General features: G+C 47.5%; 1 protein-coding gene and 1 long non-coding RNA gene across 2 annotated transcripts in view; one reads left to right on the top strand and one right to left on the bottom strand.

The window, feature by feature from the left end:
* The window catches only part of CARMIL2 (capping protein regulator and myosin 1 linker 2), a 123,572-nt gene that overhangs the window by 5,872 nt on the left and 90,771 nt on the right, over window positions 1-26,929 (bottom strand). Inside the window, exons 33-38 of the mRNA XM_019535563.1 lie at window positions 24,121-24,526; window positions 21,691-21,810; window positions 14,913-14,949; window positions 8,743-8,814; window positions 7,912-8,262; window positions 2,694-2,801 (exon numbers count right to left, since the gene is read on the bottom strand). Of these exons, the coding sequence (XP_019391108.1) occupies window positions 2,694-2,801; window positions 7,912-8,262; window positions 8,743-8,814; window positions 14,913-14,949; window positions 21,691-21,810; window positions 24,121-24,526 (1,094 nt within the window). The remainder of the gene's footprint in view (window positions 1-2,693; window positions 2,802-7,911; window positions 8,263-8,742; window positions 8,815-14,912; window positions 14,950-21,690; window positions 21,811-24,120; window positions 24,527-26,929) is intronic.
* LOC109310435 lies at window positions 4,581-25,810 on the top strand. The gene is made up of 3 exons (XR_002101203.1): window positions 4,581-4,592; window positions 6,611-6,617; window positions 25,718-25,810. It is a non-coding gene; the product is annotated as an uncharacterized LOC109310435 (long non-coding RNA).

Here is a 26,929-nt window from a genome sequence, read left to right as displayed (position 1 = left end):
GGAGAGCCACGCGCATGATCAGAGGTCAGGAAAACAGACCTTATGATGAAAGGCTGAGAGCCATGGGATTCTTCAGCCTGGAAAAGCGCAGGCTCAAGGGTGATTTGGTAGCCACCTACAAGTTTATCTGGGGTGTTCATCAGGATTTGGGGGAATATTTCTTCACCAGAGTGCCCCAAGGGATGACAAGACTGAACGGTCACAAACTCCTCCGTGACCGTTTCAGGCTGGAAATAAGAAAGAACTTCTTTACTGTCTGAGCCCCCAAGGACTGGAATAGACTGCTGCCAGGGGTGGTTCAAGCACCTACTTTGAATGCCTTCAAGAGACATTTGGATGTCTATCTTGCTGGGATCCTATGACCCCTGCTGACTTCCTGCCCTTTGGGCAGGGGGCTGGACTCAATGATCTTCTGAGGTCCCTTCCAGCCCTAATGTCTATGAATATATGAACCTATACACATGCATCAAGGCCACTCAGATGCACTGTAATTACAGCATGTCAGAGAGGAGTCGATTAATCGCGTCTGCTAGAACTGGGTAATCATTGCACTACAGCAGACTCCAGTGTCATGTATCAGTGTCCCTGTCCTGAAAAATGGCAGTGGGGGTGCTTTAAAGCTTGTTCAACAAGCTGGGGATGCTCCGGGTGCTTTAATTATAGTGGCTGTCAGAGCTTCTCTAATTAAAGCGCTCCCTGCACCAGCCAGAGCATTTCTATAAATGCCCGTTAGAAGGTATTTAGCACAGATTAACACACTTTAATGGGTGAATTCTCCTCTTTTGAGTGCCTTTATGACAGTTTAAAGGTAACCTGTAATACCACCCTAGTAAGTACATCTATAAAAGATCAAACAAGTACCAGCTCCTGGGTGTTATTCTACAGAGCCCTGCCTGTAGTGATAGCAGCTTTACTCAGGTCAGAGCTAATGTCCCATATTACATACAGGCTGCCTGAAATATTTGTTATTGCCATGTTTGAGTGATTTGCATTTCTGAGAGAGGATTTCAATGGTTTGCTCAAGGGAAATATTTGGGGCTAGTTTTCAAAAGGGCTGGTGTGCAAATGCAGTCAGGGGCACATCTATTTTGTTGCTTTAGTTACTTCAGCTCTACCTGGAGGACAATTGGCTGTGTGCTCAGCTGGTCCATGCCACACACTGTTACTCTGATTTGCATATGTGCAGCAGGACAAATGTGTGCTGCCAAACGCTTGAAAATCCAGCCCTATTTTGTCTCTGTCCCGTGATACATTATACAGTTGTGGCTTCTTGTTTAGGAGCACAGAGACATCACAAGATTAGAAAAACTTGTCCATTTCATCTAGTATCTTGTCTTAAAACAGTGGCCAACACCAGGTACTTTAGAGAAGGTGCAAATATCTTTAGTTGTTAGGTGAGTCAGGTATCAGTGTATGATCTAAACAGGGCTGATCAACTTGTGGATTGTAGGGACCACATGGTAGCCCCTGCAAGATGAACACACACACTTACACTCCCCCCAACCACCCCCGTTGGGCAAACTGCTGAACAGACAGTCTAGATTACCCATTACATGCACTGTGTTCTCCCACCATCTGCCCCTTCCCAGGAAGCAGGAACTGGAAGTAGAAACTGGAGGGAGGGGGGTGAGGGAGCCTGGAGACCCTGGCCATTGCAGCAGGGGTGATGGGATAAGTGGCAGCCAGGCAGGGGCCCAGGGACGGCATCTTAACCCATCATGGGCCACGTGCAGCCTACAGGCCACCAGCTGAACACCCCGCCTTAAGAAAACTGCTTCCCCCGTCACTGCTGTGGGGAAAAAGTACCATGGGATCATTGCTGAGGTGGAAGTGTCTGCCCTGGCATCTGGGCTCAATCCTAACTTGTATGAGTCAAATATTCCTATTCTCTCGTCTAGATTTGGCAATTGCTTCCTTCAGCTAACAGTGGCAGTGCTACCTTGCCTTACATCCCTGCCACAAACTACTGCGGAGGTGGCAGTGTATGTGGTGGGTCTAGCGATTCCTGTTTGAGAAATACATTGCAAGTATCCAGGATCAATGGCACTTTATTACTGGTAAAAAGAGTTGGAGCCACAGTTTAAGGAGTGGTTTTAGAGCTGCTCTACAAAGCACTTCAGTAGCTAGGACCTGTTCCCTGTGCCCTTGGAGAATTAGGCTCCAGGCAAGGAATAGAACTGAATGTCTCACTTCATGCCAAATGTCTGAGATCATAACCCCGGCAAGGGCTCGATCCAGGTATTCCACAGATATATGAACATCCTGCTCCATACTGGGTGTGTCTACACATGCATTTACTGTGCAGTAATTTGCTGCACAGTAAATGGTTTTTAGGCCAGCATCTACACATGCAGCCATTAAAGCACAGTAATGCTGTGTGTGGACTGAAGTTAGTCCCAAGCCAGTCCATACACACAATGTTACTGTGCAGGAAGGCATCTACAGGTGCATTACTGCACAGTAACTAATCGGGCATATATGTGATATCTGTACGATGCAGGTATCAAATTTATGCCCGTTGGTGTAAGTCACCATAGTTACCAGGCAGTACTGGCATGCATATGTAAATGCACACCCATACTGCGTAGAAATTTTCCATTACTGTGCAGTAACCTGAATTACTGTGCAGTAAATGTGCACATGTAGATGCACCCACTGACAAGCTTAATCCCAAATCTTTTCTCCATACTTACTCTGTAGTTCAGCCATGCAGTCCTGGTCCCTGAGCTGTTCTTCGTGAACCGAAACGGCTCTCCTGTTGACCATGTTTTTCAGAGGAGGTTTGAGTTTCAGTTGATTGTCTGAAAAGAAGAGAAGATACTATCTGAGGGAAGCAGCTGCCTCTAGCAAACTGCTGAGTAACAGCTTGATACAGCAAACTGAAATCCCCCTACTCCTCATCTCCCCTCAAATTCTCCATCATATACACTAACTATGACTAACTGGCATACTTCAAGCTTCCTAATATGCAGCTAGGTCATAGGAGTGTACAGCCTGGCTTCCCTTTAGCTGTTAGTGCTATAAACATCTCTCCCCTCTCAGCTTTTTATGCTGGCTGTAGCTGTAGAATCCACCCACTATGTTCCACAAACAAAAGCAAAACTGAATCCAGCCAGGAGCTGCTGCTAATACCCACACATGCAGTGAACTGAGCTAAAGATGGGACTGCTAACAAGCACACAGAGACCCAGAGAGCAGGTTCAGAGGTGCTGACTGCAGTGACATGTGCCATCTCCCTGCACATGGCTGGCAGAAATTTAATATAAAGCGGTTTGCATCCTCATTTGCCTTGCTAAGTTCTAGCAAAAAGGAGAGTGTGAGGTTCCACATAAATTCAACCTATTTGAGACCCATCTTCTGTTTAAGCCAGTGTGTATGTAGACTTCCCCTAAAATAAGGGGAGGGCTGCTTTTCATTCCTGCGGACCCTAAAGAGTCAGCCTAGCCACAGCAGAGGGGGCTTGGAATCTATGTGGCTTCAGCAGCTATGGAACTGTGTGCCAACTTCCAACCAGCCCTTGTCAAAGACATGCAGCTTAATGGGACTCTCAGAAGTTTCACTAAGGGTAGAATCTGGCCTGCAAAAACTTCATTACCAGTAATGACAGTATGAAGGAGAGAGTTGAGCTCAACTCTCCAAGCCTAGCCTGAGTCTAAAGTGCTAGCAGTAGGAAAGGGAACATTTATTTATGAGCTCCATATGTGATGCTGAGCCACTGACACCACATACTTGAAAGCCCAAGGTGCCAGTCAGATCTCACAACAGCACTGAACTCTATGTTCTTGGACTAACTGTCCACACACATCCTTATTTTTGGGTGCGCTCCACTCCTGAGCCTTTGTCTAGAGCGAGCTCCACCCCAGAGCTCTCTGACACCCCTGTTGAGGGATTAAAAGATGGTGCACATTCCCTGTTCCTTCATTCCTTTCAGCTGCCTGCCTGAGATGGAGCACTCTGCTGGTCTTCATTTGCAGCCAAATCTCTATTCAAAGCCAGCACCCACTAATACCTGAATTTATATTTTATTTTATATTTTCCCCCCTCTTCTTCCCAATTTAGAAGCTGAAGGTATCCAATTCTTTAAGGGCCAGGGATTTGGCAGTTTTGAGCTCCATCTCCATCTCCTCCTCACTCCCTGTTTTACATGGCTTAGACATATTAGCCACTCAGCCAGGTTCAAGACCCAGGCTTTTTCTCTTGCCTTTTTGGCCTATTGTTTTATTCCTGACCAGAGAGCTCTTCAAACATCATCTCTAGAACTTCCTGTTTTCAGAAGCTGTCCCTCTTGCAAGGGACATGCTCCAGCATTTGATGCCCATTCCTGGTGTCCGTGTTGCACCCCAGAAATCCTTCTTGTCCCCAGTACCGCAGAAAGCAGTGTCAGTGCACCACTCAATTCCATCCCCAATGGAAGCCCAACTTAGATGTCAAATAAGAAGCCTGGTGCATCCTCTGCTTTGGACACTCTTCATCTCTCTCAGAGTTCCCAGCCTATCAAAGACCCTCCAGAGACTTCTAGAGTTCAGGCTCTCCCAGCCTGTTAGGGACCTTGAGGACAACTGCTGAGCACCAAACACCATGGAGCTGGCCCTGTTTTCCTGCTCTGAGGCTTCACAACCACAACCCTGTTTGGGCTCCAGTGAAGTTTATAGCACTCACTGTGCTATCACCACTGTCACCTGCTATGGATCAACCAGTCTGGCATAGATTGAGTTTTTTGAAGATAACAAATGCTGGTATTCTGCTTCAAATATTTGTATCTACATTTCCAGGACCAGCTTCATGTCATCCTCAAATGGTTTAATGTCCTGTGGTGCACGCCTACCCCCGTTCTGCTCACTGAAAAGCATGTGGACGTGAAATATAGGGTCTCACATAAAGGAAGAGCATTTGCATTCAAGTCCTACCCCATTATCTTTGGTAGTAGCTGCCAACAAGAAAGCTGGGTCTCAGCCCATGTCAAATTGCCCCCTCTCTTGCAGATGGCATTTTTGGTAACAATTATTTATCTCTGCAAGCAAGGTTAGCAAGATCCACGCCTTCAAGATGGATCCCCTCTTTACTACCCTCTTCCCTGAAGGGGTCATCCTCAGGATCCACCACAAATTCTTGCTTAAAGTGGTTGCTGAAGTTCACTTGAGCCATCAGGTCTCCCTACCAGTTTTCTTTCCAAAGCTGCATACCCCAAGTTGAAGTTTACTGTATATGTGCTTGAAGTTAAGTGGTCATTGGCCTAGTACTTGCACAGGACGAAGCTTTTTTGTAAATCCCTACAGCTCTTTATAGATATAGCTAAGAGTGCTAAAGATGCAGCATAAACAGCCCATAGGTAAGCCCACTAGAGATCAGATTGCATGAAACTGTCACAAAACTGCCAGAGAAGAGCTACTCAGTCTACCTCCATGGCCTCAGTTGTAGTGTTTCTATAAGTAGTAAGGCCTTTCATGTCTTCACAAAACACTCTGCTAATGCAAAGGACTCTAGACTAGAAGCTGTGTTCAGCAAAGCAATCGCCCAATCATACTTCACTTTGAAGACTTAAAGATATGCCTGGGATACTGCTTTGGAGTCACCAACAAATGAGAATGCACCCGTGGATAGTTGCTCAAAGCAGAAAAGGAAGCTACCAACCAGTGAAGCTCTTGAATGTAGTGCCCCTACCCCTTCCAGAGGGTGGACTCTATGTAGAACTCTGCATTTGGGAAGAAACAAGGAGCAAGAAGTGCACCCTGCCCTTCATCACCTTAGTATGGAGGAAGTGGGAAGAAGGCTAGAGAGTAGACTCCACAGGCATTGCTAAGGCAAAAAGTCTCCAGTCCAAAGTTCAGGACTGCCCACAAATACAAGTGAGAACATGCATGGGGACAATATATCTCAAAGAACATTAGTTACTGGTAAGAAACTTCTTTTCTATAAGCCTGGAACAAGGGATGTGGAACCAAAATATGAAAGCTGATTACACGTTATGAAAGGTTAATAATGAACACTGATTAGTGCAATAGCACAGCAGGTGAGGCTTGGGGAATAAGCAGACTGTAGGCCATGCAAAGCTTCATCTTCTAGAACATCTTTCCTTTGAATTGAAGCAGGTGCAATGTGGGAATTGGGGCGGCAACATTTGGGTTGCTTTGGGGATTTTTTGGTTTGTTTTTTTTTCATTTTCACTGTAGCTCTCCGTCCTTTGGTAGAATTGTCTTGGCAGGATATGACTGCCTATTGCAGAGCTAGCTGCTGCTCTGCAATAGGACAATAAAGCCTAGCTTGGGTAGCAAAGACAGTGCTACAGCAACAGTTGTAAGCTGCCATGGAAACCAGCTATCAGACCCTAATGAGAAGCCCCTGTGGGTGGTTGGGGCATCACCTGACCAGAAGAGGCCATGCTTAGAGACATAAGCCCAGGGCTAGAAGCCCTGCAAACTACAGACAAAAAACCTCCCAATCTGGAAGACTGCAAGAAAATGCCCAGCTGACTCCTGGCATTCCCTATGAATGCAAGTAAGGAACTGAAGGCTTGCTACCAAGGATATGATCCAGGCCAGGGGAGAATTTTGTTATACCACCAGTAGGCTTGGAGTCCGTGTGATAGTCAGAGGGCTTAGTTCCAACCCAGACTACCAGTATAAATTACAACAAAGAACTATCAGGGGTGAGGGGTCCCAGTGGTGCCTGAGGGGCATGAGAGTGTTTTGAGCCCTGCCAGGGGCTGGGGACTTGGGAAACAGAGCAGTCTTGAGCCCAAAAGGGGGCTGTAGCCTAGAGAGAGGCTGTGGCCTAGCACTGGATGAAGCCAGCATCCAAGGAGAGTGGAGACAGGGATGGGGGCCCAGTGCCCGAGAGGGGCAGACACCAGGGCCAGGGTGCCCACAATCAAAAGTAGGTGGGACCAGGGCTGAAAGCCCAGAAACCATATCCAGTGCAGTGGGCCTAGGCTAAGGGTCCAGCAAGAGAAGAAGAGCAGAGGCCAAAAGGCTCAGGCCCCATCAGGTAAGAGCGAATGAATGGTGACACCTGTGAGGCACGGGCATGGCTGCAGGGGAGGTTGGAAGCCATAACATAAGCCCTTAAGGTGATTAGTGCACTGGGGGCACGGATGCGCCAGGAGGGCCATATTTGGTGCCTAAGAACACAAGAGAGATCAGCAGGGTTCAGAAAGAACCCACAGACCGAGAGTGGATGAGGCCTCGCTTTCACCAGTCAACCAACTAGATCAAGGCATGGTGTGGTGAGCAAGGGAAAAGGAGCCAGAGTGAAGGCAGGAGTCATGCGGCCACCAGGGAGGGTAACAGCTACCTTTGGGGCCTAAACCTTGCTACAGGTACCTCATTTCTTGTTTCCATTGTTTGCTTGGAATAGAAGCAGAGGTTAATGTCTTTCTACAGGAGAGAAGCAAAGGTTACCCAGAACAACTAAACACATACTCTAAGCCCAGAAATAACATGGTGACCATTTGTTGAACCAACTGCACTGGCAAGGCAGTGAGAGGAATGTCTACAGAAGCTTCCTGAACCATTTGAAGTAAGCACCTGTAACATGATGCAGGGCACTATGGGGAAGCTCTCAGAGGCATTCTGTTATGCAGGGACAAGCAGCCTTGCTCTAGGAACTGGCATCCTGTGATCTAGAAATGAGGATGGTGTACAGAAGAACTAGAACCAAGCTGCTCTTGACTTCAACCCTCCTTAAGCATATGACTTCACATGGGGCTTATCCTTCCTCAGTCTGCTTTAGAGTTGGCATTGATTCTTGAGGGACCATGGAAAATCTTCATCAGTTATCTGATGTGTGCACCTCATGCACTTCCCATTTTCTGAACTTTAGATTGCCGCCTTACAGAATGCAATGATACTTCCTCCATCCCCCCCCCCCTTTTTTTCCAGAAGTCTCTGCCTCCACAACCCCACACTCCTGTACCTTCGGCAATTGTGTCTACAGCTGCAGGTGAACTCAACAGTTCAGAGGTTGCCCTGGCGTCTCCTGAATTGCTAATTCTCCTTGGTGAAGGCACTGGAGGGATCCTTCCAGTCCTGGGCAAGCTGCTGCTCCAGGTCTCCCTGGACTGGTTCTCGGTGGGGCTGCTCTGCTCTTGGATGACAAAGGGACTCCTGGAGGGAGAATGGAGTTCAGAACACTTGCCCTTGAGCTCAGCATTTAGTTGCTTCCCCAAGGCCTTCCAGGTCAGCCGCGTCTCACTGGGCCTGCTGCCCTGCTCCACTACTGCTGCTTGGCCCAAGGTCTCAGCAGGGCGACTTCGCAAAGAGGCATCTGAATAGGAAAGCAAGGAAAAGATGTATGTAACGCATGTATGCACCTAGTTTGGCATACACCAGCAAAGTCTGGTGCAGCTTTTCATGCTCTTAACTAATGGGAGCCAGTCCCATTCTCAGCAGAGCTTGACGCCCATTAACAATGGCCTTCAGAGAAAGCACTAATCCTCACAACCTCCTTGAAGGAAAAAGATTGGCCACAGAGGTGTCTTGAGATAGTGTTTTGCAAGCTGCAGGGGTAGACTGGACAGCAGTACCTTGCTGTAACTGGAGCAAGTCCTGCCCATGCAGGCTGAGCAACATTGGGCCCAAGGACATACCCAGATGTCCAGTGCAGATTCTCTGCCCTCAGGTTGTCCTGTTGGGAGCACTAGCACTGCCTGTGTTTCCCACTTTGAATGTCCAACATTCCCATCACCCTTGTGCAGTCTCCTAAGTACATAGCAGAGTGCTGAAGTGGGGGGAGGAGCAGACCCACCTGTTGATACTGAGTGAGTTCGTGATTTCAGGGAGGGGGGAGGAGAGTCTGCAGAGCTGTCCACAATGTCACCTAGAAACAAGAAACATTCACTTGCAAAGAGCAGCACTGAAGGGCACCCCCCCCACCCTCCACTATCCATTCTACCCATCAGTGCATTTGGAGTTGAGACCCAGAAGTCAGAGTGGCAATGTGACAGCTGAGCACCTTGAGTGGAAGCACTGCATGGACAGCATGACTGATCGCACTGCTGGCCACACTGCAGAGGCCAGCCTGGGAGCACAGCTGCTTCTGATTTTTTGCCCCACCTCCCTGGTTAGTTACACTATTGTCAGAATATGCCACGTAGAAAACAGCAGACACATCTTTAAGGTGCAGCTCTGCTCAGGCAAGCGATTGTAAGAGCACCCCCCCCCCCACCTTTTGAGCTCCCTCACTGCCATCCCCAAGGATGACATCCAACAGGTCCAAGCATACACAAGAAATTAGCTTCCCTTATTGCTGCCAGTCCACTAGGCTCACCAAGGGATCTGAAAAATCAAGCTGGGCTCTTTTCTCTCAGGCTTCTTTACTGGTAACAACCTGTAGTCCAAACCCTTCCCTCAGTGACCCCAAGGCAGTCAGTCCTATTGATTACAGTGGGCTTGCACAGCTCAGCAAAGAATTCTCTTGTTGATACACAAGAAACAATTTTCTAGCTTCCTTGACCCTGGCTGAGCAGGCTCTGCAAGACCTATGAGAACAGAGCCCTGCTCCCTAAAATTAGCAGCTCTGGCTCCAAGATACATGGAATGGATATGAATTGCAAGGAAGAGCTCTGTTGCTTGCTGCTTAGTACAGTCACTTATTAAAGCTTTAAAACTCTCCCAGGGAAAATATAAGTTAAAGCATCCTAGTTCCAGAATCAGACCTCCTTAAAAAAAAAAAAAAAAGCAAGCTGGGTTCTGACCCAAAGATACACCCAGTTCTGTATCTGACTGAAACCTGTGGGCTTTGCTACACATGGTTCCCTCTAGAATAACTCTCCTCCTGCATAACTCCAAGTGTGGATGCCCTTCTTTGAAAATAAGAGTGCCTTGTTCCTGTTTAACAGAATCCAACCTGCTTTAATGTAAAACACTCTGAAAGTGCAGGAGCTATTCTGGAATAACTCATTCTTTGGCCAGAATTTCGGTGCCTTTGACATTTGACTCCTCAGTCAATGGGGAACACTTGCAGAAGAATGGCTTCCCTTGGAATAGCTACTGTACTGGGAATTTACACTATACCTTATTTGTGGGCCATATATTTGATACCCCCTGCTCTGCACTACTTACTCTACATTCAAATGGAGACAGACCCTGAGATTCACCTACTTCTACATTTCTGCAGGGTCTCAATGCAAGTGATTCAACTACTGAAAAAAAAAAAAATCAGCCTCTGGGATAATTACTGAGCTCAACCTCAGGGCAGGGAGACTATAGGAAAGCACAATAAGTAACTGCCTGCAAAGAGAAGAAACGGCTTTACCCTGCATCAGGAAACATTTACCTCAAATAGCCTAGCAATGAGAGATGAAAGAAAATCTGAGGCTCATTTTCAGAGGTGTTAGTATCCTCACAGGCCACTGACTTCAGCTAGAGTTGCTTGAAATTAGGTTTCAACTGACTTCAGCTCAGCAGATTTGAAATTGAGGCTCTTGATGCGGGATAAGGGATGTGAACAGGCTGTCAAGGGGACCTGTGTCCTTTTTGGAGATAGACCAAGCCACAGCATAGCCTAGACTACACAGGAATGTTACATACAGTAAGTTAAGATGGGAAGGTAAAGGGCTGCTGTTCTATAGCATAATCCTCAATGTGGAACACTTATTCCACTAAAAAAGGCCATTTTTGATTTATGTTGCTTGGGAACTGGACCACAGTTAGGTTTTATAGAGGTGGGGATAAAATCTTCAGGCCCCCTCCCGCACCACTCTGTGATGGTGGTACCCTGCCACAGTGGGTGTACTCCAGGGGTGCGTAATTATTTCAGGCAGAGTGCTGCTGTGGGGGGCATGGGAGGGTGTGTATAAGTTTGTGGGGGACTATGAGGGTGTGGGTATGTGGGGGAGGGAGCATGTGGGTATATGTGGATGTGTGGGGTGTGGGTTTGTAGGGGGATGCGTGTCAGGGGAGGGTGGCTGGGCTGTGAGAGAGGGAGTGGGTGTGTGGGTCTGCATGTATGGCAGTGCAAGGGGGTGTGTGGATGCATGTGTATGGTGGGGGGTGCTTGTGGGACTTGCCCTACGAACACACACACACACACACGTGGTCCTAGGGTACCTGCACCCCTGCTCCCTGGTCCAGCGATGCAGCCCCGGGCCACATGGTGTTGGAGTTGGCAGGTGCAGGGAAAGCTGCAGCAGGCAGGCACTTCCTGGGGCTGGAGGTGGGGGTGGGCCCAGCCCAGCTGGCTTTTCTCCTGACTCCTGCTGGCTTCCCCTGGGTCCTACTGCCCCTGTCTACTGTCATCTTTGACAGGGAGCCCAGACCAGATAAATAATAAATTTTGTAAACTTTGTAGGTCCTCCACAGGCCACACACAATGGAATGGTGGGCCACATCTGGCCCACAGGCCCTATTTTGCCCACCCCTGGTATACCCTGTGGAATGAAGCCATCTGTCTGGAAGGGGCCTTGGAAGATCAGAGTGCAGCCCCCTGCCCCAGGGGCAGGAAGTCAGCTGGGGTCACAGGATCCCAGCAAGATAAGCATCCAATTGACTCTTAAAGGAATCCAGAGTAGGTGCTTGCACCACCTCTGGCAGCAGTCTGTTCCAGGTTTCAGGGGCCTGGACTATAAAGAAATTCTTCCTTATGTCCAGTCTGAAACGGTCTTTGAGAAGTTTGTGACTGTTTGACTTTGTCATCCCATGGGGTGCTCTGGGGAACAGGCACCCCCCCCCCACACACACTTACAGGCAGCCACCAGGTCCCCCCAAGCCTGTGTCTCTCCAGCCTGGTGGTACCCCAACAAATGGTGACCTGAAACAAGCGCTCCTCCTGCCTGTGTGGGAAGGGGTATAAGCCCAATCAGAAAGAGTCACCTGTAAGAACCAATGTGACAGGGAATGCGTGTCCAAAGAGAGACCCTACGTGTTAATACCTAAAGTGTCCCCCAGAGAAACCTAGTGGGAACTGCACATTTAGCAGTACAGACCAAAATTCTCTCCTACTGGCCACTAGGTGTCACTTGTGCTGGGCACTCATTTATAGTAGGGGTATCAAACTCATCTGGCCCACAAGGCCAGTTCATGGGCTGGATACAGTTCAGATTGGGCTCACAGACTGGATCTGATGTGTCAAGTTGATCTGGTACTTGCTACATGTGGTGTGCTCATCCAGTCTAAGACTTACAGACAGCATCACAGGCCAGATGATAGGGCTTGGCAGAACAGGGCTGGCCTGCAGGCCAGATTTTTGACACTGCTGATTAATTGATAGGCCTAGGTAGCAGTAAACCCAATCCTAGCTCTATTCAAGTCAAGAACATTTTTGTCCCTGACCTCAGTGTGAGCTGGATAAGGCTGGAAGGAAGGTAGCTTTTCAGCATCTCATAGCAGTCCCAGCTCTCTGTGATTCCCAACCTGAAGAACCCTCCAAGACAACATTTGCTCTGGGGCTGATAAGAAATTTCCATGGGAACATTTTTCCATGACAACTCCTTCTAACCTAAAATAGTTGTGAAAATATTTCAATTGAGTTACATTATTTCACTTTTAATGAACAATTTTGCAATAACAAATATAAAAATTGTGTGTGTGCGTGTAATAATAAGATATCGTATTTTCTTGCCTACAGTATACACCTTTCCTCCCTAAACCAGTCCTTCCAACTGTGCATACCATACAGCTGCAGAGATGGCCACCACTTTGTCTGGCACAGCAAACTAAAGGGCAGACTCCTGTATTATTCCTCTCACAGCCATAACTATTGGCTAAATACTGTACTTCACGCCTGAAGCAGCAAGTCAGCTGCTGGCTCTATCTTGATGAAGTTTGTAATGTGGAAACAACACTTTATTTACAGGAACCGATATAAAGAACTAGTTACAAGAAAGAACTAACAGTCTTGCTACTGCTCTTGCAAGGGTCTGGGGCCTAACCTATGTGGCATAGAGTAAGTCCTTCTGGGAACAGTGTGCAAGAAGCGTGGCATTCCTGGAGATAGCCTGAGTGAAGCAGCAGGAACTTCCAGCCACATTGAGAATCTCTTGCTGCCTCACTCCGGTGGTCTCTTGGGATGCCATACTTCCTGGACACTCTGTTCCCAGGAGGACTTTATCTATGTCACACAGTCAACCATGACTCCAGAAAAATCTTTTTTGTACATTCTGCCTTTCAAAAACATGGTGCAGGTTTTATTTTGGGGGAGTGTTATGTGTGAGAAAATACTATCTCTCTCTCCCCTTTCTCCACAGGGGGAAAAAATAAGAGAGGCAGTAAGATGATGTGTTAATTTTCTTCTCTAAACAACACAAAAGCTTTAAAAAATAAGTTAAATTGAAAAAAGAGAATGTTTTCAAAGAAGCAAGACCTTTTCTTTGTTTTTACCTTTTCTGGGAAAGAGACTGATCTTTTTTTTACTTACTCTAATTCCTACATGACCACTCTAGAAATCACCTAACTTGCTGGATACAGGGCTTTTGAATTTTGTCATTTTTTTCATATATTATCATTAAAAGGGTGAAGCTATCTGTCTGCTTTAAAAATGTCTGCTAAAGGACATCTGCTCATTAATCATTTTAATTAACCTAATACATTACTGGTCCATACCAATGTGATTCCCTCTGACAAGAGGCATCAATGCCCCAGAGAGGCATTGTGCAGGGGATTGGGTAACACACTATACTGCTACACCAAAGCCAGCTGGGTTGCACCATTAATTTCACTACTTTCTTAGATGATAGAGCCAGAAAGGCAATTGTGATTATTTAGTCTGATCTCCCTAACGCAGCCAGAGAAGCTCACTCAGTGGTGTTCCTGCTTCATGAAGCCTAGAGGTGGTAATAATATTGCTCCATAAAACCCCTTGTAGCATACCCCTCAAGGAAAAATGTACAGAGGCCTCAAAAGGCAGCATTTCATTATTCACGTTGGAGAAGATGGGGAAATCTGTGCTCCATGTGAAGTCAGTATAAGTTCTGCCACTGACTGTGCCAGAGACAGAACTCAGTACAAGTCCTTCCATATAGAATGAGAGCCATGGCCTATTATTTATCTATTATTGTCTCAGCATTTATCCACAGCGGTTGCTCCAGAAAGTTGAAGCCCCACCCCAGGAATGGCTCAGGGCTGTTGAATGGTACTCAAAAGGGAAATTCCCTCCTGACTCCAGCTAGAGATTTAGTTTATACAGAACTGTGGAGGCAAACCTAGCAAGGCTGCACATAGGGAGGTCAGGACTGCAAGCCTTGGACCCTAAAAGAATCATCTCTGCATCTAGCCTGATCTGAGCTATGGCCCAGGACTGGAAAGCTTGTTTGTATCCCAAAGTGGCTTCACATCTGAGCAACTGGGAGCAGAACCCCTACAATGGCAGCAGCCTCAGGGACTCTGGGAATGTGAAGCGAGAGGTTCTGGTGGCATGTCCTAGACACACCAGTGTCATCTTTAGTTCCATTCACAGAAGCCTGCCTCTCCTGGCACAGTCTCTCCCCAGCACAGAAAGCAGCCATATGCAAAGTAAAATGTACACAGATGCAGCCTCTGCCCACCCCCAAGGAGTTTTAGTGCCTGGTTCTACTACCTTGTTCTTTTCAAACATGTCCTCTTTTGCCATTCTTGCTTATACAGCTCCACCAGCAGTGGTGCTAGTTTGGGCAAGGTTCAAGCAGCCACTGATGAACACGAAGTCATCTGACTGCTCAAAATGGATCTACCCAACATAGTACTTAAAACACCAGAAGCCTTGAAGTGCTCTGGCTATGATGGCCTTCCCACCTGCTGGTGCCCCCAGGTGAGCTGTGCTTGGGGCTGCAACAGGGGGCATTGCTGGGATGTCTCCCCAGGAGCAAATGTCAACTCCAGCCAAGGATATAAGTTACATGCTCTGACTGCTGTCTTGGAATTCCACAGCCTTGGCTTGGAACATGACTGCTCAGATGGAGATTGCTCCTCAGTGAAGGGGCCAGGGGATCGGATGTGACTTACCATCTGAACCAGCCTTCTTGATCTCACCATCTTTATTCTGCAAAAAAACAAATAGAGAGAAAACCAATCCCATGGAGAACCTCCTCATCCCAAGGCACAAAGAAGCAGAAAGGACTGGTTCTGGAGCTACCCACATGCTAACTACAGGGAGAAAGCAGGCAAAGATCAGGTGAAGCTGAATGCAGTGATGATCCCCAATGGTTGCAGTAGTCTCCCTGTAGATGGGCGGGAACAACATTCACTGGGTAACTGAAATTAGACTGCCCAACCCAGAGAGCTGGCTTGGATATGACCCAAGAGGCCCTTTCCTACTGCATCTGCGAGCAATGGAGACAAAAAGGAATGGGCAAAATTGAGCACGTTTTTCAGGGCTCCATGTCCTCTCATGGTCTCAAGGATCCTCCCACATATATGTCCTGACATACAACCCTGACTGTTCCTTAGGGACACTGTTGGCCTTTCCTGCAAAAAACACTCTCTCCTTCACCGTTCCATTTCACAGACATTCTCCATGTACAGCATGAGACTGAGTTAACTACAGCTTTTAGTAAAACAAGCCCTTGAGTAATCCGCACAGTGCGATTGATACAGATATCAAAGAAGACTTCATACTAGCTAATTTTTGTGAGACTCTCTCCCCCCAAGCCTATTACCCTTGATTAAATGAGTGCCTGTGTGGAGAAAATGTGCACATTCTTCAGGAAAGAAGAACTTGAATCTTAGAAGCCTATGGGCCAGTGAAAGTCAGTATCACTGGGCTCCTAACTTACCTGGGTGCTTTGGAAATCTCCAGCCAATGAGATCATATCTCCAATTGGTCCAAAACAGAAACCATATTAGGAGACCTTGCCACTGACTAAGAATAAAAAGAATTATCTCCATGCTCACTACTTCAGAAGCCTCTTTCCTTGAATGTCCTTTTTTCTATTGTCCAGTAGATATTTTGGCATCATGAGGACCCAAGAAAGGCCCCTTGAACAGTGGCTGTATAATCTAGGGAACAGAGTGGATAAAAGGATTTGCTTTCTCAGGGTGTGGGATGGAATTTTGACCATAACCAATTGCCAGTGCCAGGGATCCTCAGGTGCAAAGAAAGGGAATCCTTTATATCTCTCAACAGGGCATCCACAGAGGGCAAAGGTGACCATGGGGCAATGGGCAGAACATCGGAAATCATGCTGAAATTTCTCCAACTTGGAATCACAGCAGAGGACAGCATAGAGGCAGAGAGCAAATGCCTCTGTGGAAAGAGATCACACTCACAATTGGCCAAGCTGCAGTGTAACATCTCAGCATTTCTTGCTGAAGCTGAAGCAGGCTTTGAAAATGGAACTGGCTGTTCATTAGAGCTCTCCAGTGACCAAGGCCAAGGCAAGATGCTTGTCACAAGGTGAGCAGCACTGGGGCTGCACATGGAAGAAGTGGAGCTACCTGTGCGAAAAGAGGTGATGAGGTTCAAATTTACAGATCATCCAGACTCAGATATAGCAGGGCTTCCCTTAAAGTCGGCAGGCAAGGACAGAGCAGAGCTTTTACTTAGCTACTAAGGGAAGAATTTGTAAGTACCTGTGAAGTTAATGAGCCATGAGAACAGCCACTGGCTGGAAAATCAACTCCCTAAAGGATGACATGTAAAAACAGAGATTGCTTGGAACAGATTGTCTGAGCAGCTCTTTCAAGGAAAGGGAACTGCTAGGAACATGCATTTGTTTAAGGAAATGTTACACAGAATATGGTTTTGAGAACCCAATCCTGACAGGTGCTGACCACATACACTATTTCTGTCAGTGGATCAGACCCACACTGTTTGAAGGGAATGCAGCAGAGATAACTGGGCTTTCATAATGCATTTGTTACCCAGCCTTGTGAAAGTTTATTTTACAAATGACTTCACAGGGGCTTGGAGAACCTTCTCTGAGGTCTTGGGATTGGAAAAAAAGGAAGTGCTCAGTGCAAGAAGGTGCCCAATGAAGAACAAAAAGTCTCGAAATAAACAACTGCCATGAGAATCCAGCATATTATTTATGCTTGACATCCATGCTAAACTTAAAGAGGATGTGAACCTTGGTCCCCTGGACTTCATGGACAAGAAATAATCAGCCTCAGTCAGAAAAATGCAGTTCATTCTAAACTGGGAAGAAAAGACTAGCACAAAGAGGCAGGCAAGTCGCAGCCTGAAAAACAGTTAAGAGAAAAGGGGCAGCAAATTAGTTAAGGGTTTATAATGCGAGTATAGTAGCATCAAATGTCAGTGCAGATACATTACCATCCAGGAACTGGAAGGCAACAGCTCTTTTGTATGCAGCAAAGGTTTGTCTCCACTGAGAATGCTGAGTGTACTTCTGAGTTCTCCATCACAGAGACAGGGAAGCTCAAAGAGATAAAGCAGCTAGAAAGGTGCCACCTATGAGGCAGGTTAAACAACCAAGCTTCTAAATAAATTTGCTGAATACCATGTTGATGAGGGAGAGGCCATGCAAATTGCAAAAACTTCTACACAAAGGTCTTGGTCCAAAGCCTGGTGATATTAATGGGATGCCCTCCAACAATGAGTGTGGGCTATAAATCTGGCCCTGAGATGGCAGAGAAGTCATTAGGGGTGGTCTAATGAGGTGCTGCAAAAAAGCAATAGCATGAAAATGCAGCAAAGGAAAACAGAGCGATTGGAAGAGAGGGAAACTCCATCATGTGCATCATTTAAAACCAGGCAGTGTAAAGCCCTGGAGCACATATAAGGGGAGCAATCTTATATGGGTTGTGTGACGGACTGAATTACGTCATACGTCTTTTGAAACTCTAACTTCTAAGACATGTTCTCTTGGGACCACAAATGGACTGCTTATCCTCTCAAGCCCAAATCCATTAGTTACAGGAGAGCCATGCCTTTGTGATGAGCAGGGATCCTGTTTTCTTCTGTTTAAAAACTGCAAAATCTCTGATAAAAACACAAATTCTCTTATTAGAACCCCTCAAATCTGTGTTTTTCCTCAATTAAAATGAAATATCATTATATATATATAAAAATTGAACACAATGTTTTATTGATATATTTACAATTTTTAAGCAATTTGGAAGCCTACCAGTGCCTCAGTCATTATAATAAAATAAATTCTAAATACCTATACATTTTGGCATTTGATTTGGGGTTTTTATCATGGAAAAATCAGAGCCCCCCTTACCCGCTTCACTCACCAGAACACAGGCCCAGCTGCAGCTGCTCCCCCCTGCTGCTTCCTAGTGCTGAGCAGCCCTGCTCCTGCCCATGCTGTTGCCCCTCGCTTACAAGCCACAGACCCCACAGCCCTGCTGGGGAGCCCTCACTCCTCAAAGGAAGGTGGCCAGCGGGCAAAGGAAAACCCACCACTTCCCGTGTTTTTCTTCTTTAAAAGGGGAAAATCCATGATTTTCTCCTTTAAAAGAGAAAATCTGCATTTTTCTTCATTAAGGAGATAATCTGCATTTTTCCACAGCAAATGGAAAACCCAGATCCCCGTCAATGAGGGCCTGTAGACACAAGGACAATACTAATGCTCCAGGAGAGAGGACTATCCTAGTGAAAAACAAATAAGTAGGTCTCAGGGGAAAAGTAATTATCTCTATAGAAAGGCTGCACATTTCCCTCAAAGCATCTATGTTCTGGAGATACACTCATGGCAATAGGAAATCCAACACCTATCAGCTTTCGGAGATGCTCCACCACCAGCACCAGAGCGTGCTAAAGTAGAGAATGAGAGAGAAATAACCCTGCTGCTCCCTGCCCCTTGTGTTCTGCAGCAGCTGTCACAAAGCATCCCCATCATCTGCTTCTCACATTAACTCAGGATAGTGTCACCTTTCTCCAGCTCAGGGCAGTGCTGTCAAGATGTCAGGAGTCTGATAGCTGAGCATCTATGTGAGCAAGGCTGCCTGAGTGGCACTAGTGGCATTAATGCATGATCTTGACACGTTGTATGAATGACCACAGGCTGTGCTGCTACATTAAAAATGTGGCAAGTGGTGGCAAGCAAAAGGCTCTCTGGAAAAATTAGGGGCATACATGTGGGTTGTATAAAGATGTGACACCAAAACAGTCACGTTGAATTGAGCTTCAAGACAAAGACCTAACGAGTTGCTTTTATCTGCTACTCTGCATGCCACTCAAATGTGTATTGCTTCAAGCCCCCTGTGAAGGTTGTGGGAATCTCTGCATGCTCTCGTTTATGAAATATTACGTATGGCTCAATTTACCTCTTAAATGTTCTGCTGATTACTACCAAATCTCAAAGGTTAGCTTCTTTCCAGAGACACTCATGGGAGGCAGGGAACATATGATCAAAGGATTTATGCACATGCAGCATAGCAATATCTGGGTGAGGTGAGTGGGATTTCATGGATATGCTAAAGAAGGTGGCCAATCCAGGAAACCTAGATTTCTCCATGTGGGATGATAGCTCTCATATAGTCCCCTGATAGGAGAACTGATCACCTGATGAATCAGTTAAAGGGACCTGGAAAATAAGGTGATCTGAAGAGAGAGCAGAAAGATAGCTGCAGAAGAGAAAGAGTTCACAAGGAGAAGAAATAACCTATAGGCTGGGTGTCCAGAACAACCTAGAGCAGTGGTTCTCAACTTTTTCTGGACTTAAGACACCCTTAACTGGACTCAAGGCACCCTCCATAACTTTGTAAACTGAGTGGCACCCAATTTCAAAAGCTAATTTATATATTACAGTGCATACTTCCTTACAAAGGGCCTGGGCAGTAGGGGTGGGGGATTGTCCAGGCAGGGACAAGGCTGAGCCTGGTTTACGTGCTTAGTTTATCTGCTTATCTCATCACACCTTGTGACGCCCTTCAAAAAAATCTGGCAGCACCCAGGATGCCCCGGTACTCTGGTTGAGAATCACCGCTCTAGATGGGTCTGCCCAAATCCCAAAGAAATACTCATGAGAAAAGAGGAAAACAAGGCAAGCATCTGAGTTCGCTCCGGTGGCACCCAAGCACAGCAGCTTGGGGGAACTTAACTAGGATAGAGTCATCAAGCAGGCTTCAAATGCTAAGTAGTGTTCAGGAGGCAGGGTCACAAGTTAGATTAATTCACACTGCTTGTAAGCAATGCCACTACATGTTGCTAATCTGCTATTTATCTTTTCATGGTTGTACTGTGAAGGCAGCCAAAGGCCTATCCAGGACTCCTGTGCCCCCAAAGCTGCAAGGGAACTCCTTCCCTGCCTTAAAACCTTGCAGTGGAAGGAAACAGCTGTTGTGCTCTCCTTCCATACATTAGACAAACCTTTCCACTGAGAGGCCCACCTACTGCCTTCACATAGGAGTAGCAATGGAGATCCCTAGAGAAGAGGGACACTTATGTCCACAGGGAGGAAGGCAAAGCAGCTTCCCCAATCTCCTTCCTTTCCCAGCAAAGTCTGAAATATTCTGAGGAGAGCAGGAAAAAAACTTGAAGGTTTCTGTGTACCTAAACCAGGCACCTTTGGGTGCTGCAAGATCCTTTTAAGGGTGCTGTAGCACTGTTAGGTGTGCATTTCCTTTCCAAAGACACCCACTCTTTTACACTGATTTCCATTCTTGGCCTCAAACACTTCAGCCTTTCAAAGCAAATCTATAGATCAGTTCTATCTTTGCCCATATTGTTACATGGCATTGCAAATTTTCATAGGAGCATAACTCAATCAGGCCTCTCAATCTGTGCTCACAACAAGCTGCAGATGTTCACACTAGCTATATGTCTACCATTAGTGTCTACAGTTGCCTGCAAACATGGTTGCTTGTGCATGAGCAATGAGAAACTATTGCTGAAAATCAGGGTGGCCATATTAAAACAAACCATTTCTCAAATCTCCAAATAAAGTGCCCAAGCCACTATTACCTTGCCCACCAGAGGCTACAACTCATGAGTTTTACAGACTAGTTTCCAGTTACTAGTTGCCCATCCACAGCAAACACTTTAACTATCCCAGTTTTCTGCATTATGGTCCCAACAGCCATCCTCTTTCAATCTGGTAGACCACTTTGCTCTGTAACACCCCACAGCTCCACAGGCAAAGAGTGGACTACGGAGCAACTTCTATCTCTAAACACACTGTTATCTGAATCGGGTAATACATGCCAGAATAGAACAGAATGCATTACAGAAGACTTAATGTTAATTTAAAGAGGTGATCTGAGAAAGAGTATGGTCAGATGCCAGAATGAGTCACTTGATTATTTTGCCAGCTGTTGAAGTAAACATACTACTGGCACAAATTTTTAGGCATGTTTCCTCCCCAATCTCTATGCTCATTCACTTTCATTTATTATTAGCAGGCAAAAGGGAGTTACCAAGGAGGGAACAAACAAAAGCAAACGAATGACCATTTCACAGCAACAGAATGCTCCTCCTTCTCTACTGCCTCAGCGAAAGCAGAATCAACATTAGCAGCATCAGGCCCCTGTTGCACAGGTTTTGTTCTAATTCCATCCAGGACAGGGCAATGGCATACATGCACATTAACCAGGTTATTATGAACAGTTGGTCAGCCTGCTCCACTTGGATTTTACTTCACTGTCAGTTGAGTTTCTAATTGCGGGACTATCACTTACTAGGAGACTTCATTTTCCTCTAAGACCATGTGACTGAGTTTAGCAAAGAGGTTTGGGAGGGGGAGACCATGCTCAGTTCTGGGCCATGCCATTCTGTGGGATGGTCTGTGCCATACTGCAAATGTTGTCTCAGCCCCAACCAGACCTGCAGGTGTCAATGGCCACGTGGGACTTGGAAAAACACAGAGGCTTAGCTCACCTGCTTCTTCTTGCCCTCAGAGGACAGGACCTTGGTGACCCCAATGCGGTGGAGCATGACATGGACTCGCTGCTCAAAGGAGTTGGGGATCTCCCCATCACTCTTCTCAAAGTGCCTTTTCTGAGGACAAACAGAGCAAAGCCAGGGGGTCCATCAGGCTGCTTCTCATGGCTGAGAATGACAGAGTAGTGTGCAGACTGGTGGGGCTAGAGACCCATTGCTCTAGGTAATGGGATGCTAGGGTAAGATTCTGCATTCTCTCTCAGAGGCAAAGCACGAGGTCTGTAGCCCACAACTATAAACCATGTTTGTGCCATCCCAACTGCAGGCCATTCTACAGACCCTGGTGTCACTCAAACGCTGTGGGGGTCTGGCTAAGTTATGATGCCCCTCCTGAGCTGCCCCTTGGGCTTCTGCAATGTTGGAATCTCCACAGTGCTGTGTCCTTACCCCAACACACACCTTTTACCTTGCCCCTTCTCCCTGTATGCCCTCTGTGCTATGTCCCCAAGCCCCCCTATACCGGCTGCCATTATGGCTGGCTGTTTTTCACAGTGCCTGAATCCAGGAATCCTCCTTTAGCCAATCTTGGGACTTATAGGGTCCCTTCTATACTATACACCTTTTACCCATTGAAAAGGGAGGGAAGAAGGCAAGGGTCTTGCCTCAGGTACCTAAGCAAGTACTGTCCCTTTCTTTATCCTACCTAGTCTGAGGCATGCTGCCAAGAGACAAGTGCCACGATGCCTTAGCCATAATGTTGGTGCCTGTGCCTCTCTAGATATCTCCCCTCCCTCCCCAACTGGCAACAGATTTACAGTCAATACCACTTCCCTCTGATACAACCTGCCAGCCCAGTGATTAGCTCATTTTCTGGTTGTTGTGTTTGCCTGTGTTCCCCAGTCCAGCCTCAACACTGGGAGTAAGCTTAAGTCTGTACTACTGGCTGCCATGGGACTCCCCTTGGTCTCCCTCTTATCCTGTTATACCTTACAAACTGGGACAATGTGAGGACTACAATGGGGCTCAGCTGCATCTGGGCTGGTTGGCATCACCCAAACCTCCCTACTGTTTTACAGACATAAAGAAGCAAGAGAGCATCACATCCCCACCTGTATTCATGTCTTCCATGAATGCAACAGATTCTGTCGGTGGTGTAAGGCAGCAGCCCTTTCCATGAACATCTATGTCAAGCCAGGGCTGATCCATCACCTCCTCATCCCTCACCATTCATCTACCTGCCCCTGATCCATCACTCCTGAAAGTAACGGGAGTCTCTCCAATGACAACAATGGGCATGGGATCACATTTGCCCCTGTGTAGCTACTTTAGGCTGCAGAGGCTGGACAGTCAGAGAGAGAGAGCCAGAGAGAACCAGCTTAATGAAGCTAGCCCTTTACCTTCCTTGTCTAGTCCAGGTCTGTCTCCTCTCTAGCGCAAGACATAAATCTCAAGCAAAGGCCATCTCCATATTTCTGCTCTCTATCACAGAGTTACTTCAGCAATGTACCTGCCAAAAGCCAGAGGCCAAATCCCCCTGCCAGAGGCGAATCAGGATTTTGAAGAGGGGAATGTGAAAGCAGCATCCAGCATTGCAGGGGGTGGCTGTATCCTTCCCCCCCTAGCCCCTCTCTCCCCAACACTGGGTTGAGTAGACCATGCCGTGGACTTTGTAAGTCCCTGAATCAGGTAAGAAGCTCTCCCTTCCCCTCACTGCTCTCAGCACTCATTCCCCTCACCTATGCCCCAGGGCACAGGAAGGAGCCAATGTCACAGCCACTCCTGCCCCACTGCAGCCGAGACTGTGGGAAGTGGCTGCACAGAAAGCTGGGCTCAGCTGGGGACAGTGGTGGTAGCGGGCAGGTTTCCCCTCCTCTAAGGTAGTAGTACCCCAGGGAGCAGTACCCCGGGCTGGTGGGGAACACCCAGGAGGATTGAGCTGGGAGAAGAACCTGCCCACTGCCACCGCTTCCAGTGTCTCCAGCTGAGCCTGGTTTCCCTGTAGTCACTTCCCAGAGCCCTAGCTAGAGGAGAGCAGCAGCAGCTCTGGGGTTTCTCTTGTTCCTGGGTCACCTGAGGACAGTGGCAAGTGAATGTCCCCTTCCTGCACCCAAAGACATAAGTAGAAAGAGAGATGGAATGGGAGGGGAGGTGCTGCTGAGCACAGATGGGAAAGAAGGAGTTGCCTTACCTGCTTTGGGGATTCAAAAAATGTCCCCAGCTGCTACTCTCACATGGCATGGTCCAAGGGCCCCCAGTCCCCAGGGCTTCAGGGAATCAGTCATCCAGCTACACTTGGATCCACTCCTGCCCTGTGCAGGGAGGAGTGGGGCCTGAAATGCCACAGTCAATATACTAATGACACAACAGCACTGGGCAGTGATCTCCAGGAGCATGGGTTCTCTGGGGATTAGAGGGTAGGGGAGTTACCTTTTCATGTTTCACTCCTAGCACCTCCTCATCCTCCCCAGATAGGAGTATGAGTGACTGTGATTTGCCTTCTCTGGAATACTTGGGCCTGATCCTGCGGGCAGCATCGGGGGTCTGGCTGTGTTCTGTATCGGCTCTGGGCTCCACAGCCAACCCACCCTCTTCAGATTTGCTCAGAGGCTTGGCAGCTTCCCCTGCCTTACTTGAAGACCTTAAAATGTCACTCAGCATAGACTTCCTGCCTTTGGCTGCCACTGGGCTCCCCTCAGGTTCCTTTTCACACTTGGAGACCCTGGTGGACTTGGGTTTCTTGAATGCAAAGAAGTTTCCTATTTTCTTCTTGAAGGTCCGGGAGCCAGAGGATGCGAGAGGAGCTGAATCCAGGCAGATTTCCAGTGCAGCTCGGCTGTGATAAGAGAAGTCCAGAAAGAGTTAGTGCAATTGCAGACTGGAGATATGAAATGAATGCTGGAGTTGGGGCTACTGTACTCCTGATGCCTCACAGTCCTGAGAGTTGTGGCAGGCTCTCAGATATTCTGCTGCCTGTCTGTAGCCTGGGGGAGTCTGCCCATTCTTCCTACAGTGAAAGGAGAGGGAAAGGGAACCAATCACACCCCTCAGAAGACAGTGGGTCACAAATCCTGGCTCAGAGGTTGGGACAAAGGGGGCCCTGCTCTGGTCACCTGCTGGATGTTTTGTTGGCTTAAAAGTACTGACCACTAAAAGTGGAAAGATCAATGGGCAAGGCAGCATTGCTAAGCACTGCTGAGCTGCTTGTGTTCAGGGCAGCAACTCCAGCTCACAAGCATGCTGCCCAATACAAAGATGGGCTACCTTCCAGACAATAGGACAGTGGGTTATTCGAAAGAGGAAGAATTTGTCGCAGAATGATCACACCACAAGGAATGGCAGGGACTCAGCTCTGCCTGCCCTGAGGCTGGGATTACTGACCCTGGAACAAAGCCATCTTTCTTCCTTTATTGCCAGGGCCAATACAGAAACATTCGTGCCTGGATGCTTTTCCACAGGGGGCACAGGTCTTACATGCACAAACACTCATGGGTGCTACAGGCTGACTTAGCGCAGCTTTACATCATGGCCTTCACAGTTGAGTGACGTACAGAGCCAAGAGCTTTCAGTCACTGAGGCAGCATGGTGCAGGTTAAAACCCCAAGGCACAGACAGAAGTGCAGCTCTCTGCCTGTAACTCATGGCACTTCCCAGGAAGCACCATGAGTTACCACAATCCCCCAGACCCAACAGGTATTCACTGTTGGGTACCAGGGGTTGGGGGATCTAGCTTCAGTTTAGAGCAGCTATGAGTCTGCAGCTGCTCTCTGCCAGCCTCACCCCTCCCCACTTCAAGCCCTTGGCACTGTCTTCAAAATGGGAGGGGGGGGGAAGGGAGTTGTTCTGGGGGTTGCCCAATTGGCACTGGAGGGTGGGGTCAGTGGATTTGAGCCTCCTCTCCACCTTGAGGGGGGCCTCCAATCCACCTGCCCCATCCTCCAGCACTGGCCACTCCCTTTCCCCTCCTCCCATTCTAAAAACAATGCTGGGAGTAGGGCTGGGCTGCATCATCCCAGCCCTGTTCCAGGCACACACTGACACAAATTACTGAAGGCACTCTGCTTTGGAGTGCCTTCATCTGAAACCTCATGTAATGATGGTTCAGATTGTCATGGGATTGGGCCCTATTAAAGCTCTCTGCAGCCATGCACTTGTGTCACATCTATAGAACACTTTCAGGAGCCAGCTCAGGTGAAAACTGTCACTTTTGTCTGCCCCTCCTGTGTCATGTCTCTTCTTGTTCTGGGACAGATGCTCACGGGCAGAGTCCTCACCGGATACTCTAAAGCCCTAGTCAGGAACATGGAGAAGATGTTCCCAAGACACAACACACAAGTGACATGTTGGGCATTTACCTTCAGGGTTATATGGTCCAAGAGCATTGTGGGGACAATGCCACCAACCCACACTGAGAAGCTGCCTCCCCTGTCTCTTTAAAATCAACCTGGGAGTACGGAATAAAAGCTGCCTGTGTGAGAATGCCACCTGCTTCCCTGCAGGCAGGATACCTTGACACTCAAAATATGGTGCTAATGACTGACAATACTTACAGGATGTTCCATGTGCTGCTATGCACCATGCTCTGCTCAGTTGGTGCTCTAGAATAGCCTGGACATTTAAGATTCCCCCAACCCTGCCAGATGAATTCCATTTAGTAACACATAGCCCATGGGAGCAGAGAGGTACTGTGTTCCTGGGGCCCGAGCCTATGAGTATTTTGTTTTATATAACAAAGCATGACTTCTATTGTAGAAGTCAACTGTGCACTGGTTAATGTCCCTGGCTCTTGTTCTCATGAGAGAGATGGACTGTGCACTGGATGGCCAGCCTTCTGGGAAGTCTGGGGTGGGGTTCAGTGCAGACATGTGGAGCAGATCTGTGGCAGGGAGAAACAGGTCAGATTTTGCAAAAGAGGAGAGAAGAGGGCAGATGTCACTCAAACCAATGTCAGCAAATCAAGGGAAATCAGAAGTGACCAACTGTAGGGAAATAAAAATAAGCAGGGATGAAACAAAGAGAAAGGTACTTCCCAACAGAATTACAGGACCAGGGAAAAGAGGGGAACAAAGACTAAAGAAGTATATGAAAGAGGGAGGAAAGGATATGAAAAGACATGGGGCAGAATCCCATTTCACCCAGTGGATCACCAAAGGGCAGCTTGAGGCTAACTGAATCACCTGATTCTTGTGTAGCCGTGATTCCACTGCCCCCTCTCTGGGCACAGAACTGCCCCCATTAT

This window comes from Crocodylus porosus, unplaced genomic scaffold (assembly GCF_001723895.1).
Source record: "Crocodylus porosus isolate Cpor-Errol unplaced genomic scaffold, CroPor_comp1, whole genome shotgun sequence".
In the NCBI taxonomy this organism is placed as follows: domain Eukaryota; kingdom Metazoa; phylum Chordata; order Crocodylia; family Crocodylidae; genus Crocodylus; species Crocodylus porosus.
Note: the sequence above shows the minus strand (reverse complement) of the source record. Positions and strands in the feature narration are given on the sequence as shown.